The 17,449-nt window shown below is 42.6% G+C and overlaps 1 protein-coding gene across 4 annotated transcripts in view; it reads right to left on the minus strand.

Annotated features, from left to right (window-relative positions):
• Positions 1-10,754: 10,754 nt before the first annotated feature.
• The window catches only part of magixa (MAGI family member, X-linked a), an 80,257-nt gene continuing 73,562 nt past the window's right edge, over positions 10,755-17,449 (minus strand). For all 4 annotated transcript variants that reach the window (XM_083976000.1, XM_083976001.1, XM_083976002.1 and 1 more), the window contains exon 21: positions 10,755-13,769. In XM_083976000.1, the coding sequence (XP_083832126.1) occupies positions 12,814-13,769 (956 nt within the window). In that variant the 3' untranslated portion in view covers positions 10,755-12,813. The remainder of the gene's footprint in view (positions 13,770-17,449) is intronic.

A 17,449-nucleotide genomic window follows, 5' to 3' on the forward strand; every position in this document is an offset into this window, starting at 1 on the left:
AGAGTTAGAAATTATTCCTGAATGACTCGTTCGTGTCTATATTGCCTTGAAAGCACACACCTGCTGAGACGAGCTTTGACAGCACGGTGCGCCACTCTCTCTCCCGTTAAAAGTTAATCTAGCTCACCCAGCGGACCCCTCTCTCTCTCTCTCTCTCCTCGTCTCTCTCTCTCTCTCGCTCTCTCGCTCTCACTGTCTCTCTCCTGTTACTTATATGTGTTTAACCAAATACACGAAAAGCCAAATCAAGTCAGAAATGCGTAGCCCACTTCTATTTAACTCACAGACATTTATTTTCATAAAGTAATAAAATATCTGGACATTTTGCCATCGTTAACATTGAGACAAAAGGCTGCAGGAATGGAAGAAGAATTCGGCAAATCATCTTATCACGCAAAAAGGCACAACAAACAGGTTTTGCACAATGGTTTGCACAGATAAGTCTTAAAATATGTGCAACACCTTCTCATCACAATCCACCATCTACACAGTTACGTTATCAGCTGTTATTAAAACCCAACTCATCAGGACGCGATGACCACCACTCACATTACACAACAAAACGTTAACAATGAATCCACACTCAAACCGTTAACTGTACTCAACAAGCTGTTATTACAAGGTTTACAGCAGATATGACAGACAACCTGGGCCGTGTGTAGAAAGGGAGGAAAAAGTAGGTAAAACCTGTTAGCTGTTAGCTGTTAGCTACCGTAGCTCAGGCGTCGGTCTCTCGTCAGGTAAAAGCTGCCGTTTATTCCTCAAATGAAGCTCATGAAGTTGTCTCTCCGGTACAGTTATGTTCACCCTGTCATTTTGGATGGGCCAGTTGTACAAGTGGGTGGGCCCAGGCCCGTTAGGCCCACCCAACGCCGCGCCTGCTGTTGAGATACCACATTCAAGAGGCCTAAACTTTTAGTTTTGTGAAGTATCCATGACCTTCTGAATCACTTGATCGGTAAATCCAGATTTAGACAGAAACCAGATTCCCTGTGGAGCCCTCTGGTGTTCTCAGTCTGTTTTTCATTGTACACTGATGATACACATGTCTTATTCAGTCAGACAGCAGTCCTCAGCTATTTCCTTTGCTGAAAAATCAGCTGATTATTGTCTTAAAAGTGGCATTTACAATCTCAAAGGCAGAGAAGTCTTCAGTTCACTTTTTTTTGTTTGATTCTGACAAATTAGTGATTCATATGATGCAGACAGAAATGATGTGGAGTAAACCTGGAGGTGTTGAGGCTCTGGGTGGCGGCTAGGGTGACCAGGTGTCCGGATTTAGGCCGGACAGTCCGGATTTTCAATACCCTGTCCTGCGTCCGGCGCAGCCTCAAGCCGGACGCTTATTTGTCCTCCTTTTTGGAGTTGCACCTGAACGCAACGCTGCATATCGTCCAATGGTGTAAGACTTTCGGTTAAAAAAAAAAGATTGGTTAAAAATGATTGGCTAAAAGCGGTGTCACTCGATTTCCCATTGGTTAAAAATGTAAACAAGCCGCCCCCTGTTCCCGTGTGCGAGCTGTGTCACTCATCTCATTAACTGAATGTTAACAAGCCGAAAAGACGGACCTCATTCAATGCCGAATGGTCAGAAGAGCGCACGCTTGTGAGCAAAAGTAGCAAAGACGATTTGCATGCGTAGATTGCACACTTTGTTGTGTTAGCACACAATGAAAGGCGGCCATTGAAAGCCATGAAGCACGCCGGTGTTTTTTTATTTTTTTTCCCCTGAGCTGCTGCAGCAGGTGAAGGTGGATTTTGCTGAGGGCTGAGGCCGTATTGAAGAACAGGATGGTGGACTGCAGCTGCACACACACGTAAACACAAATACACTGCAGACATGTCCCCAAAGGATTGAATCACTGTGGAATACACTGTGGACTTTTCAGTTCAATATTCACCCATTACATGGTGTTTTTTTTTTCTTACTGTCCTTTGTTGTTTACATAAAAAAAGTTCTATATGCTTATTAAGAAGTGGAATGTTTATCTGTGGCCTGAACATTTTTTTCCGGCACATGTACCACATTGGACAAAAGTGTCCATGTCAGACATGAAGGTTAAGGCCGTAAATGTTCTGCTTTGTGGCACTGCACTTTGCAAGACAGCTGTAGGCTATTGAATAAATACAAATACTGTGAACAAATACTTTTCGCCTTCTCAGGAATATTTTTTCCTCTTCTGTTACACATACATGATATCATAGATAAATTGTCTTGTGTTGAACAGAGTATCTCAGAATCACTGTATCATGATACCATCGTTATCATGTACAAAATTGTATTGTCGTGGGGAGTACACTAGTTGTATGTTTCGATTTTTATTTCCTCACTAAATGCCGCAAAGTGTCCTCCTTTTTGGTGTTGTGGAAATGGCCACCCTAGTGGCGGCCCACTTGGCCTGACCGGAGATTCAGCCTTGATTAGGTGAAATGAACATGTGAATTGTTGTGTTGTATCTTTAGTTGTGTGTCTGTGACAGCGGAGACAATTGAAACTGAAGGAGAATATTTATCTGTCTGACCCCTGTGGTTTTTATTATCATTGCTTCGCCAGCCCTGACCCAGGATCTGTCTGGACGTCCTCAGGAGGAGGGGCTGCACACAAACTGTGAACAACAGGATACTACTCCAAACAGCAGTTATGGTGTGGTTACCGTAGAAACCAGCAGGACGGAGGAGGAGGAAGTAGTGAAGAGAGAAGAAGGGGAGCTCGGAGGGACGGAGTTGTCCCCTGAAATGAGGAGGTGTGTCATCCTGATGGTTGGTCAGAGACTGTGGCAGATTGAAGAGATTTGTGTTTTTAAAGGAGTCATCACCCGGAAATCGCATTTTTCCTTGTTAAAACATGTATACTTTTTTTTCTCTTATCTTATGAAGTTATATAACATGGTTACGGTACACGACAGAGCAGCATAGTATGTGGTTTCCAATACAGCCTGCATGTAGCCCACTGGGCCAGCGACCTCTCCGGCTCTGTCCTTCCTGCATCCAATCAATGTGCGCCTCATTACATATTAATACAATGAACATGCGGACCAGTCAAAACCTCGCGCTTACTCTCACGAGAGAAAGTTGCCGTATGAAAAAGTGTCAGAACAAGCTCTATGTAAAAATAAATGTTTCCAATAAGTTTTAAGAACTGATTCAAAGCAATTTAAGGGGGATTGGATACGTAAAAGACTCCTTTAACAAACCCTGTCTCTGCTAAAAGGTCCAGGAGACCCTGTACCTGGAGGAGAGGGTCTGGTTTGCTGGGGCAGTCTGCAAGTTGTGATGTCATCCCCCCTGGTCCCGCCCGCCGCCCCCGTCTGCCCCGCCGCCAGAGACAAAACAAACGCAGCAAAGTAAACAATAAAAGGACGAAGAGAGACCACATCTACAGTAAAGTGCTATACACACCTGATAGCTACAGCCAATCACAAGAGCCCAGGTAAGAGGGGAGGAGTCATTGGACGAAATCACCTGACAGACAAATGAACAGACCAATTAAAAGTCTTTTTCTTCTCTTCTGCCTCCTGCAGTCCACCGTCCTGCTGCTCCTACAGACACTCAGCAGGTCTGTCTGTCTGTCTGTCTGTCTGTCTGTCTGTCTGTCTGTCTGTCTGTCTGCTGGTGACAGCTTCTTCTTTGTCTTCATGGTTCTGTCTTTTGTTTCAGAGAAGAAGAAGAAGCAACCGTACGCTGTGGACAGAAAGGTAAGACTCATATTTCCTCCTGCACACTCAGCTTCATGCAGCAGCTGTTGCATGCTGGTCTTTGCTGTCCAGTCGTCTGCTCGTGCTCAGGCTGGGAAGGATCCGTTGGTGCTGAGGAGGTCAGAGGTCAAAGAAAAGAAGATGGGGAGGGGGGGGGGGGGGCAGCAGCATCAGCACTGACCAGGTGACATCTCACAGACTGATCATTGATGATTGCTTGTTCTGGACATTTGAGGCGTGTCACATGGTCTTCATCAGGTTCAGCCCTTCCCAAGATTTGAACAGATAAAGGCTCCATTCCAAAAGTGGGTTGAGTCGCCCTCGCTCACTTGCCATCATAAGGGCTGTTCTACTTCTCTGAACAGCTGAAGTGAACTTGGGGAGATCAACCCCTTGGAGGGCTGAGGGATCAAGTCAACATCCATGGTCACCAAATACCTCCATAGTGCTCGTCTGTAATGTCCCTCTGGTATTGAAGCCCCGACATGAGAAATTGTTCCGCCGGTCAGTGCAAATCACGTGAGATTTGCACTGACACAGGAAGAGCAGTGAACTGAGACACTGGGAGCTTCCACTACAAACAAACTTAAAATATAGAATGTCTCATGTCGGGGCTTCAATACAAGAGGGACATTACAGACGAGTGTTCTCAACCCGCTTTTGAAACGCAGCCATAGTCTCTCCTCCACCATGTGACTGGCCGCTGGCATGTGATTGGTCCACCAGGTGAAGATGGACAGAAGTGAAACCTCACAGACAGAGACACTGACACCAGGTCCAGAGAGTGAGAGAGACACAGGGAAGGTTTCTGACACAACCTCACCGTTACTCAAGGTGCATGGAAACACACACACACACACACACGCACACACACACACACACACACACACACACACACACTAGTATACTGTATATCCCTGATCCCTGACCTCTGACCCCTGTTCCCTCCGTCCCTGCAGCGCAAGCGTCGGTCGAACTGTCGGTCATGTGCTGCGTGTCTCAGAGAGGATTGTGGGAAGTGTGTTTCCTGCCTGGATAAGAAGAAGTTCGGTGGACGAGAAACCAGGAAGCAGAGGTGTCAGTTCAGAAAATGTCTGATGGCGGTGAGTGTGTGATCACATGACTCCAGATGTAGACAGATGTGACCCACAGGTGACCAGGCTGAACCAACACAGGCATCCAGCCGTGGTGGTAAAGAGTCTGTCAACTGTCAGACACAAAATGTTTCAGACTGAAGATTCCTCCTTTGTTTTTCATAAGAACTGTAATTCAAGCATTCACAGTACATGTAATTGAAGGAAATGGATGAAGTGAGGAACTAGCTTTAGCTGTGACTGTAACTTCTAACATCTACGTTTCATATTATTATTATTAGTCACATTTAGTCAGTGTTGGCCACATTACTTTGAAAAAGTAATTATAGTCACTAGTTTCTAGTAATTAATTAAGGAAAGTAACTGCTGCGTTACCTTTTTATACGCTCATATGATTGATTGATATCTTTACTTTGATCATGTAAACGACAATGTAAAAAAAAATAAAATAATAATAATATAATAATAAGGAAATAAGTGAACAGCAAAAATGTATACACAAAAAAGTAACATCTCATAAACAACGCAGTTTACATGAGCGAAAAGGAGTAGGAAGAAGTATAAACTTATCTAATCCTACCCCTATCATTTTAACTATATGTTCTAATTAAAATCATAGCACAAAGACATACATTTATTATTTCATTCCTCCATTACACTATGTACCATTTCCTGCCACATTTTAATCCAAATAGTAAGTAAGCGAACACCTTGTGTGAATTATTCAATGTACCTCTGGAGAATCATTTCTTTATGTCTCTTTTTAAACATGATTACACTCGAAATGTTTTTGATTTCAGTTACTCATATTATTCCACAGTTTTACTCCACAAATGGTGATACAGAAACTTTTCTTTGTTGTGCGAGCTCTGCCAACCTTTCGATTTGATTTCTCTCTTAAATCATAACCTTGCTCTCTTTCATGAAACATTCTCTGAATATTTCTTGGTAGCAGATAGTTCCTTGCTTTATATAATACTGACTGTTATAATGCTGTTTTATGCTCCACCAAATCAAACAATTTTAGAGTTTTAGATTTCCAAAATAAGTCATTGGTGTGTGCCCTATAATCAACCCTGTGAATAATTCTCATTGCTCTTTTTTGCAGTATGAAAAGTGGCTGAAGTGTATGTCTGATTACTTCCCTCCCTAACCCTGGTTTATCTAACTACTGCACTAACCAACTCACTCAGTATTCCTCCACAGACAGGCTGTATCACTCACACACAGTGCGTCGCAGAGCCTGTCAGTGTGGAGGAATACTGAGTGTGTACTAGTGAGTTGGTTAGTTCCAGATAAACGGCTCTTTCCGACCGCTTGATGAACGGTGTATAAAATGTGTATATAACGTCCTTAAAGGGATAGTAGCATTTTTTTTTTTTTTCCAAATAAAAACTGTGTTTTTCCTGCACTTTGAGGGGCTGGAAAAAATTATATTATAGCGAACAATGGAACTGTGTATTTTTTTCAGGTAAAACCTCTTTTAGGCCGTGAAAATAGGCCGTTTCTTTGGGTCTGTTCACAACAATGTATGTTGTACATCTCTGGGCAGGGCTATGGGCTGGCGTTGCTAACGGGAGTAGATAATGAGTGAAATTTGAATTTTGGGTGAACTATCCCTTTAAAACAGTGCCTCCTTTTCAAACAGGAAGTTACCAGAGCAGCTAAAGACTGAGAAAGAACAAACAAACCCACCATGAGCTGCATTACCTCGTCTGTGAGAGGTTTACTGAACACGAACTTCAACACTTGTTACTTGTGACTGTTCCCCTCAGGGCATCCAGAGTCGTCTTCATCTCTATGGCTGTGAATGACTGAATGTTGGATTAGTAGCTGATTTACAAACAGGGATTTTCCCCATGTTCACAGATTCTGTTGACTCTCCTGTTTTGTTCTACCACAACAAAGTGACTTCAGTTCAATTCTACATATGAAAACAAAGCAGTTTTAAAGGAGCAGGAAGGAAAAGTGATGGAAAAGTTTCTGCTGAATATTTTCTGAGTCAAAACTTTTGGAACGTTAGTTGTGTTTTAGTGTATGTGGTTTAGAGTCTGGTCACATATGTTACTATGGCGTCTGTCTCATGAACCTGCTCAATTGAGAAGATTTGAGAAGATGAGTCTGAGGGTCCGTTCTGCTCGACTGATCTTCTCTTTCACATTTTCCTGTTCCATGTGTTCAAGATTTTATATATGAAGAGTTTGTGAAGGAAGAAAAAACTTTGAGCACGGATATATAACTGTTGATACTATTATAAAGAGTTTTTATAAAGATGTGTTGTGTGGTCATTTACTGTACTATCACCAGCACCAAACTGGCACAAGGGCCATATTGGACAAAAGAGTCCAACGTGTTTGAAGCCATAAAAAAAGGCATATTTTACAATTTTTTTCCTTTTTTTTTTTGCATGAATCTTCTTGTCCACTGCTCCTCTATTGATCCAAACCATTGATTTAATTAATTTCAGACTTTTAACCCCTTCAATGCCAGAAAATAAAGTCCCTGGAAAAAAAAGTGCTGAAAAAAGCACATAAAAGGGGGTTATTTCCAAAAAAACTGAATGCAAATTGAATTTGGTTTGAGGGGATTAGATCAGTCTTGGATATGTCATTGATGAGTAGCAACATTGATTTCCTGGGGTTTGTAGTTTTTTGTCCACAGGACTCTCGCAACCAAACTGGCACAAGGGCCACATTGGACAAAAGTGTCCAACGTGTTTGAAGCCATAAAAAAGTTATATTTTACAATTTTTTCCCAGTTTTTTTTTTTTGCATGAATCTTCTTATCCACTTCTCCTCTATTGATTCAAACCATTGATTTCATTAATTTTTAAATTAATTTTAATTAATTTCAGACTTTTACCCCCTTAGTACTTACTATGAAATGTCACAAAAGTGAAAATCAAAAACGGACTAAAAGGTCTGCGTCAGACATAAAGGTTAACTACAACACACCTGACTCCTGTACTATGAAGCAGGATTAAGGGTTATCAATTTTCCCACACTCATGATGATGAAACACAACTGTGTTGGCGAATGCTTCCACATCATTGGCTGATACAGACCTTCAGAGGTGAAGCATTTTTACTACAGTAATACATCATAAAACCTGGTTCTGAAGGGGGTGGGGCCTAAATAAGTTCAAACAAATACTGGATTTTTGAGATAGCTATCTTAAAACATCTGCTGGTATTAAATTGACATTTCTCAGTGAAGGTCATCCAAAGTTTATTAGAGAATAAAAACTGCAGCTCTCCTTGGTAGACCTGCTCACAGGTCTTCAGGTTCTTGTCAGGTAAGTTGTTCCAGCATCTTGGGGAACCTCCCTCAGTCCTTCTGTCCATGAGGCTGGGATCAGGACTCTGTGGGGTCCAGACCACCTGCTCCTGGCTCCTGGAGCACGGATATATAACTGTTGATACTATTATAAAGAGTTTTTATAAAGATGTGTTGTGTGGTCATTTACTGTACTATCACCAGCACATCTTGTCTTGTTTCTGGTCAGAAACAGCAGAACAGAAGTAACACAGATTACACAGCATGAAGTAGAAAAAGCTCAAAATCCTCTCGTCAGTGAACACACCACCACCTCTGTAGCCTGATTTACTCCCTGGCATGCTGGCACGCTCTGGAAGACAAATCAAACACACCCTGTCTGAACCTGTAGACAGGTGAGCACAGTGTTACCTGAGACTGAGGGATGGAGCGGTGGCTATGAATGTCAGGGGAAGTTTAGTGGAAGTAAAGGGCCTGATGCTCAGACAGGTGAGTTAACCTTTGTGGTTTGATAAACCAAACTGGCACAAGGGCCACATTGGACAAAAGAGTCCAACGTGTTTGAAGACATAAAAAAGGCATATTTTACATTTTTTTTTACTTTTTTTTTTGCATGAATCTTCTTGTCCATTTCTCCTCTATTGATCCTCCAAACCATTGATTTAATTAATTTCAGACTTTTAACCCCTTCAATGCCGGAAAATAGAGTCCCTGGAGAGAAAAAAAGTGCTGAAAAAAGCACATAAAAAGGGGGTTATTTCCGAAGAAACTGAATGCAAATTGAATTTGGTTTGAGGGGATTAGATCAGTCTTGGATATGTCATTGATGAGTAGCCACATTGATTTCCTGGGGTTAGTAGTTTTTTGTCCACAGGACTCTCGCAACCAAACTGGCACAAGGGCCACATTGGACAAAAATGTCCAACGTGTTTGAAGCCATAAAAAAGTTATATTTTACAATTTTTTCCCAGTTTTTTTTTTTGCATGAATCTTCTTATCCACTTCTCCTCTATTGATTCAAACCATTGATTTCATTAATTTTTTAATTAATTTTAATTAATTTCAGACTTTTACCCCCTTAGTACTTACTATGAAATGTCGCAAAAGTGAAAATCAAAAACGGACTAAAAGGTCTGCGTCAGACATAAAGGTTAAGTACAACACACCTGACTCCTGTACTATGAAGCAGGATTAAGGGTTATCAATTTTCCCACACTCATGATGATGAAACACAACTGTGTTGGCGAATGCTTCCACATCATTGGCTGATACAGACCTTCAGAGGTGAAGCATTTTTACTAATACATCATAAAACCTGGTTCTGAAGGGGGTGGGGCCTAAATAAGTTAAAACAAATACTGGATTTTTGAGATAGCTATCTTAAAACATCTGCTGGTATTAAATTGACATTTCTCAGTGAAGGTCATCCAAAGTTTATTAGAGAATAAAAACTGCAGCTCTCCTTGGTAGACCTGCTCACAGGTCTTCAGCTTCTTGTCAGGTAAGTTGTTCCAGCATCTTGGGGAACCTCCCTCAGTCCTTCTGTCCATGAGGCTGGGATCAGGACTCTGTGGGGTCCAGACCATCTGCTTCTGGCTCCTGGTTCTTATGTTTGGACTTTGGATCTTGACCAATCAGATGCCTCCTGGTGGAGAAGAGTCTCAACATCTAAACAGACCAGTTCTGTGTCTAAATTAAAATGAATTAATCACAGTAATAATAATTGATATCACTGACCCAATATTTTATTTTTAAACGTTGCATAACCTGCATTGGCTATAAAGTGTGTTTGATGTGAGGACGCTAGTCTGACATCAGGTTTTTCATGCATCACGTCTGTTAAATCTCTGGAGGCTGAAATGAACAGTTAACGAATGTAAACTTTTAATGAACATGAAGTTAATGTAACAAATCATTTCAGTCGTACAAACAGGAAACTGCATTCTCACTCTTCTTCTTTGTCTCTGATGTTTCTTCAACAGCAGAGGAAGAGTCTTGTCCTCATGATGCTACAACTACTGATTACTTTTATGTTCGATTAATCTGCCAAATATTTTCTTGATTAATCCATAAAATATCAGAAAAATATCCATTTAGTTTCATCTCAGACAACCAAAATATGGTTTAAAAAAATGTTTTTTGTTTGTTTGTTTTTGAGTCGATCATTGGAGAGAATAATTAGCAGATTTATCAATGAATCATTAGTTTTATCCTGAATGTGAAGCACAACAGAGACGAGATGGAGACATGTCCTGTGTCTCAACCCTCAAAGTGTCTCAGATATGATGCTACAACTGATGATCACTTTTATTGATTAACCAGTTGAGGATTTTCTAATTGAATCCAGGACAATGTCAGAAAACTGAGAAAAACACTCATGTGAGACAAGAAAACATCAGCTCTTGACAGTTCAGAAGCTGCAACAAGATACTTCCTGCTTTTATAAAGGACTAAAACTACCGAATCAATTATCAAAATAGCTGCTGATTTAATATTCTGTCAATCAAACAAAACGCTTCATTGACTCATTGCATCTCTGCTCAGACAATCTGCAGGTGAATCCATAATGAAAAGAAGGTTAGCTGCTTTGTAAATAAAGATTTAGTTCCTTGAACGTTAATTCAGAGTCATTCGTTTCAGCCTGAATGTGAAGCACAACAGAGACAAGATGGAGACATGTCCACACCACGTGAGGCTTGTTTTGGTTTTATTGATGCTGTTTGTTTCGTCTCTGACTCTGAGACAAGAACTGATCCTCAACTCAGAGAAAAACAATGAGGCACAGACTGGGGCTCAGCTGGGGGGCGAGGACGGGGGTGTGGGGTGGGGACGGGGGGGACAGGTGGGTGGTGTGGGTGGTGTCTCTGCAGCCTCGGGCGTCAGTTTGCAGGACGAAGGCTGAAAATAAAATGAGGCACTTGTTATGATCCGGAGCTGCAGGTCGTCGGCCATGTTGGCAGCACGCTCCTGCTCCACCGTGGCTGTTGGTATAGAAACGGGTCATCCGTCCCGATGACCGTGTTGCCATGGCAATGTTTATGAAAGCCAACAGGACCGCGGCTGGACCTGACATATGTATGTGTGTGTGTGTGTGTGTGTGTGTGTGTATTTGTATGGCTCTGTTGTAAGTTTTTTTTCTTTCTTTTTTTTACAAGTAAGCAGGCAATTCAGATCATCTCTGGTCCTATTTAATCTCTAATAATAATAATATTAATAATAGTAATAATAGTGTCATTGAGCCTTTACATGTTGAGTTTTATAAAAATAAAAAATCATTCCAGTGATATTCACATGCTCAGATTACACAGAGAATCACAGACACAGCCTTCATCCTGGTGAAGGTCCACATGTTATTTGCATACGATTTAAAGTTAGAAAGATGCAGATGAGGATGATGAGGATGATGAGGGTGTCGTGGCCCGGGGGCCCGGTGGCCTGGTGGCCCGGGGGCCCGGGGGCCCGGGGGCCCGGGGGACAGGGAGCCTGTGTTTGCTTAGTTCAGCTCTCTTTGGGTGTCCAGACCTCACTGGGGCTGGACTCAGTGATCCTGATCATGAGTGGTGTCGTGAAGCTTCAGCCTGCACAGAGGGAGGGGGCTCACTGATGTGACACCCACCTCACTTAGTGACTGGTCTGGGTTTGAACTCCTTCATACAGCTGCTTCAGCATCATCACCATCAGCAGCTGAGGGCAGGACCTGGCTCCAGCTGCTCTGGGATCAGAGGCATGAAGCTGTGCAGACACTCATTCTACTCCCACCACGTAAACACATGAAGCCTTCCACTTCATCAACCAGTTTACATGAAAACTCTGTCTCTGCCACAAGTTGTCAGCTCAAAGACCAGAGAGACCAGAAAGAATTATTTCACTTCAGTACAATCACTACAAATGCAAAGTCCTGTTTAACACCTGATCCTGTTCATATACTGACTAAGACAGCCTCTGAATCTGTGATGAGTTCATAATTCATAATTTCTCTGCTTATTTTGTATTTTTCCTCCTTCCTTTGAACTAATTTGAGGTGTGATGTAAAAACTGTCTGTGCACTTGAGGAATCCTGTTCAGGAAGAGTGAAACATGTCTGAGCGCAGCCACTAAGTCTGTTAATGAGCATCTGGGAAATGATTCTTGTTTCTCTGACATAATTATCAAGAATTCTACTGACCTATAAAAATATATATTGTTTTTTTTACCACTTTATTATAAACTCACTAGTTTTGTCCCTGTGGGGCTCCAGTAGGAATGATGACTCAACTTCTTCCAGTAATCTGATTAGTCAAATGAATCTGGTTGTTATGGTGATGTACCCCAGTTACTACAATAATGAATCTAGTGATTATTATGGTGGTCGACTGTGGTTACCATGGCGATCTACTATGGTTACCATAGTGATCCAACCCAGTCAAAAGTGCAGCAGCTTCATGACACCACAGAGTCTGAGTTCATCCCAGTGAGAGCTGAGAACACATCAGGATGCACTGAGGGATGATGGGTAAAATGAGAGTAACTCCTCATCTGTGAAGCTGTTATGTCACTGGCCAATCACAGGACCCAAAACCCGCCTGGCCAATCAGAAACAAGTCCTTGTTTTCTTGCATCTCATCTTCCAACCAGAAATGTCTGTTATCATCCAAGAAAGGAAGAGGCAGGGTTTTGTCTCTCCACAGGCCAATCAAAAAAGCCCTTTTAAGTAGCCAATAAAAAAAAAGGTATTATGTGAAAAAGGAGATGGTCCTTACTTTTGACCAATCAGAGAGAGAGCCCAGCTGCTAGTTGCCCACGGAGACGACTACCATTCAGAACCTGCGTCAGTCTCTGTGGGCTGGGTTTCAGCCATGGGCCTGGGGTGCTCCCCTGTCGCCGTGGCGATTCGCCTCTCCTCCAGAAAGACTCCTCCTTCCATCCCGTCGTGGCAATGCTGGCAGCTGATAGGCTGACCTCTGAGAAGCTGGCTGCTGATTCGCTGTCAGACTGGCGCTGGCGTTCGTCGTCATCATCATCCATCGGCATGAGGAAGGAAAACGCTGCTCTCTGGGGTGGACCTGTGCTCCCAGAATGCTTTGCGTGGCTGGTGGAGTTGTTGTCTCTGTCCTCCCTCTCCTTCTCCTCCTCTCTGTTGGCCTCTCTCTCCCTCCTCTTGCTCTTTGTCTCGCTCCTTCTCCTCCTCTCCCTTGCTCCTCCTTCAGACTCCTCCACCCTCTCCTCTGGCAGCGCCGTGTCCCAGGCTTGAGCACTGATCCTGGGTAAGCTCCGGCTCCTTCTCCCCTGCTCTCTCTGGTTGTCCTGCTTCTTGGGTCTGACAGTCTGACTTTTTCTCCTCCTCTCCTCTTCCTCCTGTCTTCTCCTCTCATCCTTTGCCTCTTCTTCCCGCCTTCTGTCCTCTTCCTCTTCCCTGCTCCTTTCCTCCTCCTCCTTTTCCCTCCGCCTGTCCTCCTCCCGTGCCTCCTCCTCTACTCGGTCCAGGTCCAGATCAGGAGGCCCTAACCCTCCTCCTCCTACTCCTCCTCCTCCTCCTCCTCCTGTTCTTCGTTTGGCTTCTCCCTCTCTCCTCTCTCTCCTCTTCTCTCCTCCTCCTCCTCCTCTTCCAGTACCACCACCACCTCTCCTCTGCTGGCTGAAGGAGGCGGTTGCCATGGTTATTGTATCCATATCCTGCTCCTCTGTGTGTGAAGAGGGGGAGGGGGAGAGGGCTCCTTCCTCAGGGCCTGTGTGAGACAAACAGAAAATATGATTAATGTGCAGTTCCTCCAGTGTCCACCAGGTGCTGCTGGCCAGCATGAGTTGAGCTCTGGGCCCTGAGCTTCCTCCTGTCAGGAGACTGTCGCAGTAGATGTTCCATGGAGATCAATTCATTATTCTGATACTGAAACTTAAGCTTTGGAGTCACAGGTTCGATTCCCGTCCTTTTACACTCTGTGAAGCGTGACTGCAGCGAGGAGCCCCCTCAGGCCCCTTCAGCCCCTCTGAAGAGAACAATGCTGAACTGTTCTCTGCGGTTTGATCTGTTTTCAACAGACTCTAATCTGCTGAGAGTGACTGAGAGCAGCTGGGCCAGAGACACAGGACGTCCTGTCTGCAGCTTCACCAGCTCAACATGTGCTGAGTGTCGCTGTCAGACTGGTCGGTGAATGAGAGTGTGATGAAAACACCAGTGTCATTTCCTATGTTCTTACATCCCTGTCATAATAATCCATGATATCATTAAGTTCAGGTCACCTGGCTGGACCTGATTCACTAGGGACCTGATAGGGACCTGATTCACCAAGGACATGTGCCCACCTCCTATAGGAGGGGAGGAAAACAATAGGGTACTGGCAGCTGCCCGGCCCCTAATAATGAACTGGAACCAACACTTGGAATGCATATAATCACTCTATATACAGCTCTGGAAAAAATTAAGAGACCACTCCCAAAATGATCAGTGTCTCTAGTTTTACTATTTATAGGTATGTGTTTGAGTAAAATTAAATTATTTTTTTTTGTTTTATTCTGTCAACTACCGACAACATTTCTCCCAAAATTAAAAATAAAAAAATAGTCATTTAGAGCTTTTATTGGCTAATGACTAAACTAGTCTAAATAACAGAAATATCAAGTCTTTTCAGACCTTGAATAATAATAATAATAATAATAATAATGCAAAGAATGTTATTTATTCCTAAACAACACAGCAAGAATATTTTAACTCAGGAAGAGTTTATAAATCCGTTTTGTGGGATAATGTCAATGTTTAATCCAGCAGTGGTTTTTATAATCTTCCTATAAACCAGATGTGGTTCAGGTGATGACCTCATCAGTGTCTCATTAAGTAGAATGAGTTTGTGTTTGTGTTGGTATTTAAAAAAGAAAAGAAAAGAATGACTGTCATACATGTAGAGATGCTTTTAAGAAACACTTGTGAAAGTAGTCTCTTCATTTTTTCCAGAGCTGTGTATTAACATATTTCTATTTACTGTTTTACTGTTGTCTTATTTTGTCTTGTGTAAATTAGTTTTTAGTCCTCTGACTTGCTGCTTTCTTTTTAGAGGGTAGACTGAATTCATTTAAGTATACAGTGACGATAAACTTCATTGAATCCTTGAATTACTTTGAAATCCACAGACTTTACTTCACTACACTTAAAGCAGAAGTAAGCGGAATATTTGTGTTAATATAAGTCTTAAATAGTTCTATCTTCCGACAGCAATCACTTATATAGAGTGTTTGGTCTGAAACACGGGTCTGTCAGTCACTCTGCTCTGCTGTAAGCCGAGGAGAAAACTTTCCTTGTATCCTACAACCTTTATCCAATGAGGAGAGAGAACGGCATAAAGGGGCGGTCCTCTCTGTGTGTGCAGCCAAGGGATGCGCGTGAATGTGGTGACGTAGGGACGAGGGCGGGGACTGCCAGAGCGATATTATATCTATCGCTCTGGGGACTGCTAACTCCATCAGCTGACAGGAAGTTAGCCAAAACCACCGGATCACTTACTTCTGCTTTAATGACAAATGTACTTTTGGCTCCACAGCATTTCTATGAAGTTCTCTTACTTTAAAGCATGCTTTTAGTCAGAGAATGACTTTTATTTCATTTTGAAAATGTGATGGACCAGGCCATGCATGGAAATAATGCTTTATAAATAAAGCAGCTGATGAAAGGGTGAAGATGAAAGGGTGAGAGTGACGGAAACAAGAAGAGCAGAGAGTTACCAACCGAGAGTTCTCAGTGCGTCCAATCACATAGAAACAGGGTTCACCCTGTTTAGAGTTGGTCATACAGAGAGACAGGCTGGACAGCTCCACTGAGGAAGAGGAGGATGAAGGCAACAGGAAGTACAGGAGGAAGGTAGGAGGAAGTAAAAACAGAGAGTTCAGTCAGACAGGAAGAGCAGAAACCAGAGAAACCAGAGCCGTGAAGTCTGAGTGTTTTACTTTAAATTCTCAAATAGAAATTTTAAATCTTTTATTTTGCTTAATTGTGAGCTCATCAGACACAGGAAGTGATTCATCAGTGAACTCAAAAAGCTGCCCTTTAAAATATCTAAGTGTAAATAACAATTACAGGTTATGAAATTGTTCAACTTAAATGATCAGCGTTTTAAAGGAGTCATCACCTGGTTTTTTACGTATCCAGCTTTGAATCAATTCTTAAAACTTATTGGAAACATTTTTTTTACATAGAGCTTGTTCTGACACTTTTTCATACCGCAACTTTCTCTTGTGAGAGTAAGCGCAAGGTTTTGACGGTTTTGTCCGCATGTTCATTGTATTAATATGTAATGAGGCGCACATTGATTGGACGCAGGAAGGACAGAGCCGGAATGGTGGCTGGCCCAGTGGGCTACATGCAGACATTGCTGTATTGGAAACCGCATACTATGCTGCTCTCTGTCGTGTACCGTAACCATGTTATTATATAACTTCATAAAACAAAATAAAATTTTATCGGTTCATTGTAAAACATGTATTTATTGATGCAAATGTGGTGATTTGTGTACGTAGGCTACAGAGCCCCGGGGCAAAGCTGCTGCTGCTCTGTGTGAAGCTTCACTTTTCATTCAAACAAACTAATACCACTGCCACAATTGTTAGATTTCATCAATGAGACCAACATTTATCTCCTGAAAAGAATTGAACCAGTCGGTGGTAAACCTCTACAAACCTGCGGGTAAGTTCATTAACGACCGTTTCCTCCGGCGGCATGACGACGTAGTTTGACCGGTTAACGAGCAGCTGCAGGCGGGTTGCTGACGAGTCTCCGCTCCTCTGCCTCGCTGCAGCTTCACTTCTCCCAACGCGGAGCAAACTTCTAAACAGCCGTCATTTGGATAAACTGAACACATTGGGGATCTAAACCCTTACTTTCTCGCATGAAAAAATATTAAAACTTAATAAAGTGACGAAATAACAACGCTACAGTGGGAAATAAAACAATAAGTAAAGGCAGCGCGGCGGAAGTCGGGGTGGTGGAAGAGAGGTGTGTTTATGAAAGCAGTCTCCACGGTGACGTCACCGTAGGAGCAGAATCAAAATCTGGTCATTTTGCGGCGTGCAGCCTCATGAGCTACTCTGGCTTAAACAAAGAGCCCAAACCAAAAAACTCAGCCACTTTCAAACCCCAGGTTTTCAGGCAAGTTTCCACTGAGGTCCAACACCAGTATACATGTTTTAACAAGGAAAAATGCAATTTCCGGGTGATGACTCCTTTAAGTAAAAAAATAAAATTCTGTGAATAAGTTGACTTCATGTCACTGATTTACACTGTAAAAGCTTGTTATCATGTTCTGTTCACAGTGACACTCTGGCTGTTTTCGAAACCGCATACTACCGTACTGCCTACTACATACTGCGTTATATGTGCTGTATACTGCATACTGAATGTAGGATTCAGTATGCTACTTGAGCA

This window comes from Trachurus trachurus (genome assembly GCF_905171665.1).
Source record: "Trachurus trachurus genome assembly, chromosome: 7".
In the NCBI taxonomy this organism is placed as follows: domain Eukaryota; kingdom Metazoa; phylum Chordata; class Actinopteri; order Carangiformes; family Carangidae; genus Trachurus; species Trachurus trachurus.